Source organism: Nuphar pumila, chromosome 5 (genome assembly GCF_984573655.1).
Source record: "Nuphar pumila chromosome 5, dmNupPumi1.hap1.1, whole genome shotgun sequence".
Classification (NCBI taxonomy): Eukaryota; Viridiplantae; Streptophyta; class Magnoliopsida; order Nymphaeales; family Nymphaeaceae; genus Nuphar; species Nuphar pumila.
The window spans coordinates 126,204,848-126,206,903 of NC_143253.1; the positions used below are offsets into that span (position 1 = coordinate 126,204,848).

At 40.3% G+C, this 2,056-nt stretch overlaps 1 protein-coding gene across 1 annotated transcript; it reads right to left on the reverse strand.

Moving 5' to 3' along the window:
- Window positions 1-232: 232 nt before the first annotated feature.
- Window positions 233-1,355, reverse strand: LOC149838584 (temperature-induced lipocalin-1-like). The gene is made up of 2 exons (XM_090007742.1): window positions 870-1,355; window positions 233-644 (listed from the first exon to the last, which is right to left on the reverse strand). The coding sequence occupies exons 1-2, from the start codon at window positions 1,239-1,241 to the stop codon at window positions 465-467; spliced, it is 552 nt and encodes a 183-aa protein (XP_089863868.1). The 5' UTR covers window positions 1,242-1,355; the 3' UTR covers window positions 233-464.
- Window positions 1,356-2,056: the final 701 nt, after the last annotated feature.

Sequence of the window (2,056 nt, forward strand, 5' to 3'; positions counted from 1 at the left end):
CAATGTGTTAATCAGACCTTCGGGTCCAGACCCGAGTCTTAATCAGGTGTTTATTTATCACCATACCCAGACCCTATAGGGTTTGGTTCAAATCGGGTCCAAGTAAAATAGGCCCGTTGACACCTCTAATTCTGGAGGCGGTTTCTCCATGTAAATAATAAATAAAAAAAAAACATGACAAGGCAGCTCAGCATTTGCATTTTTAGGCGAACCATTGGAGAATCTCAGCCCATATTTTCACATGCTTCTGCAGTTTTTTTGCATGCTTATTCTTAAAAGAAATATATACAATCACAACAGAAATTTCAAGCAACATAACCCACAAAATTCATAGAGTGCAACCTAAAGAGTTTGGGTTGTGAGGACACACCACACAGGGAAACGACCCATATAAAGGGCTTATGAAAGATCTAGGAACCGGTTTTCAGGGTACCATTTACAGGAAGAGGAAAGGGGCTCATCTATCATTTGCCCAAAATGGACTTGACCCACCAGACGCCCTTGGTGTCTACTGGGCCTGATTCAGGAGGTGGGTCAGACTGTGTCGTCTTGTGGATGCGCGACACGTCGTATCCCTGCTCTGTGGCCTTCTCAAGCAGCTGATTGTAGATTGTTTCATCAAGATGTGTTTGCCTGCACAGTATCTGCAGATTGATGCACAGACTGGACATCAGTTTCTTTGCTATTAATAAAAAAAACTCCATTTAAAATATATAAGAAATAGTCCATGTTTTGACCACTAATTCAAAATTAGAAAATGGGTCGCAATGAAGATCCCAAATGAAAATATGCATCTGGCTAACAAAATCAAAACTTTAAACAAGTGCAAGCAAGAGAGAGAGAGAGAGAGAGAGAGAGAGAGAGCATACCCAAAGGTATCGTCTAGAGGGCTGACCAATGAGAGCATACTGGTAGTCTTGATCGATGTAGAGAACCCAGTAGTCCCCAACCACAGGAATGATTGGGAGGAAGGGTGGCACATAGAACTTGACCTTCAACTTGGCCTCATCACTGTTGGGGTCTGCCTTGTATGCAGTCCCTTCTATGTACCCTCTCTTCCCATCTGACCACGTCTCGTTCAGCACATGGACGATGCCATCCTCATTGAGGGTGTAGGTGGCCCTGGTGTTGATCCCATTCTTGGGCTGAAACCTTGAAGGAAAACTTGCAATCTCATACCAGCGCCCCATGTACCTCTGAAGATCAAGCCCCTTCACAACTTCCATTTCCTTCTTAGCCATCCTCCACCAAAACCCAACTCAGATCCCTAATAGATTTCTTGGTTGCCAAGATTGTGCGAGGAAAACACAGATATTCTACAGAGATATATAACAGAGAGAGCCTTTCAAATATATACGTATATAACAGAGATATTCTAGAGAGAGAAAGTATATGGAGGGAACGGTTGTGAAGATAAGAAAATCTGGTGCCTGTCTTCACGAGTGATTGACACGTGTTTTGATCATCAGCCCCACAGTCTGTCCTGTCGGAGAGAGAGAGAGAGAGAGAGAGAGAATTTGGTATTTGGGGACTGGGATTTGTGAAACTACCCATGGTTTTAGTTTTTTGCTTTTTCGCAAACCAGGTTCTGGATTGCCAAAAAATCTGGTTTTTAACGTGATTTTATCAATAATCAGGTTTTGTTCTCAGTCATTCAAACAGGGTCTTGTTTTCTTCAATAAAAGGATGATATTTTTTTCCCTCCTGGGTAAGAAATTATGATAATTTCTTCCTTCGTGGGTAAGATATCTCTTACGTGGCTGTTTTGACCAATTCTAATCTCCGGATGTGCTCAGCATGGTCAAATCTCAAATAGTAGAAATCGATCTTTAAATCATATTTTTTTATGTAAAAATATGTTTTTTTTTAATTAAAAACTTAGTACATTGTAAACCATAGATTTTTCAGCTCTTAGAAACATCCAATATGCATGCTGAAAAACACGATTCAAAGGGCTGTTTTCTACTTTCAGACATGTAGATTATATTAGAGGGCTAGAGGTACAAAAAAATGACTTTTTTTTTAAATTAATGTTTTTACTAAGAAGTTCCTTATC

Bases quoted from the DNA above. Each gene is read 5' to 3' on its own strand.
- LOC149838584 (XM_090007742.1), bottom strand. From the start codon at position 1,241: ATGGCTAAGAAGGAAATGGAAGTTGTGAAGGGGCTTGATCTTCAGAGG. The intron at 645-869 runs GTATGCTCTCTC...ATCAATCTGCAG, and splicing joins CCTCTAGACGATACCTTTGG to ATACTGTGCAGGCAAACACA.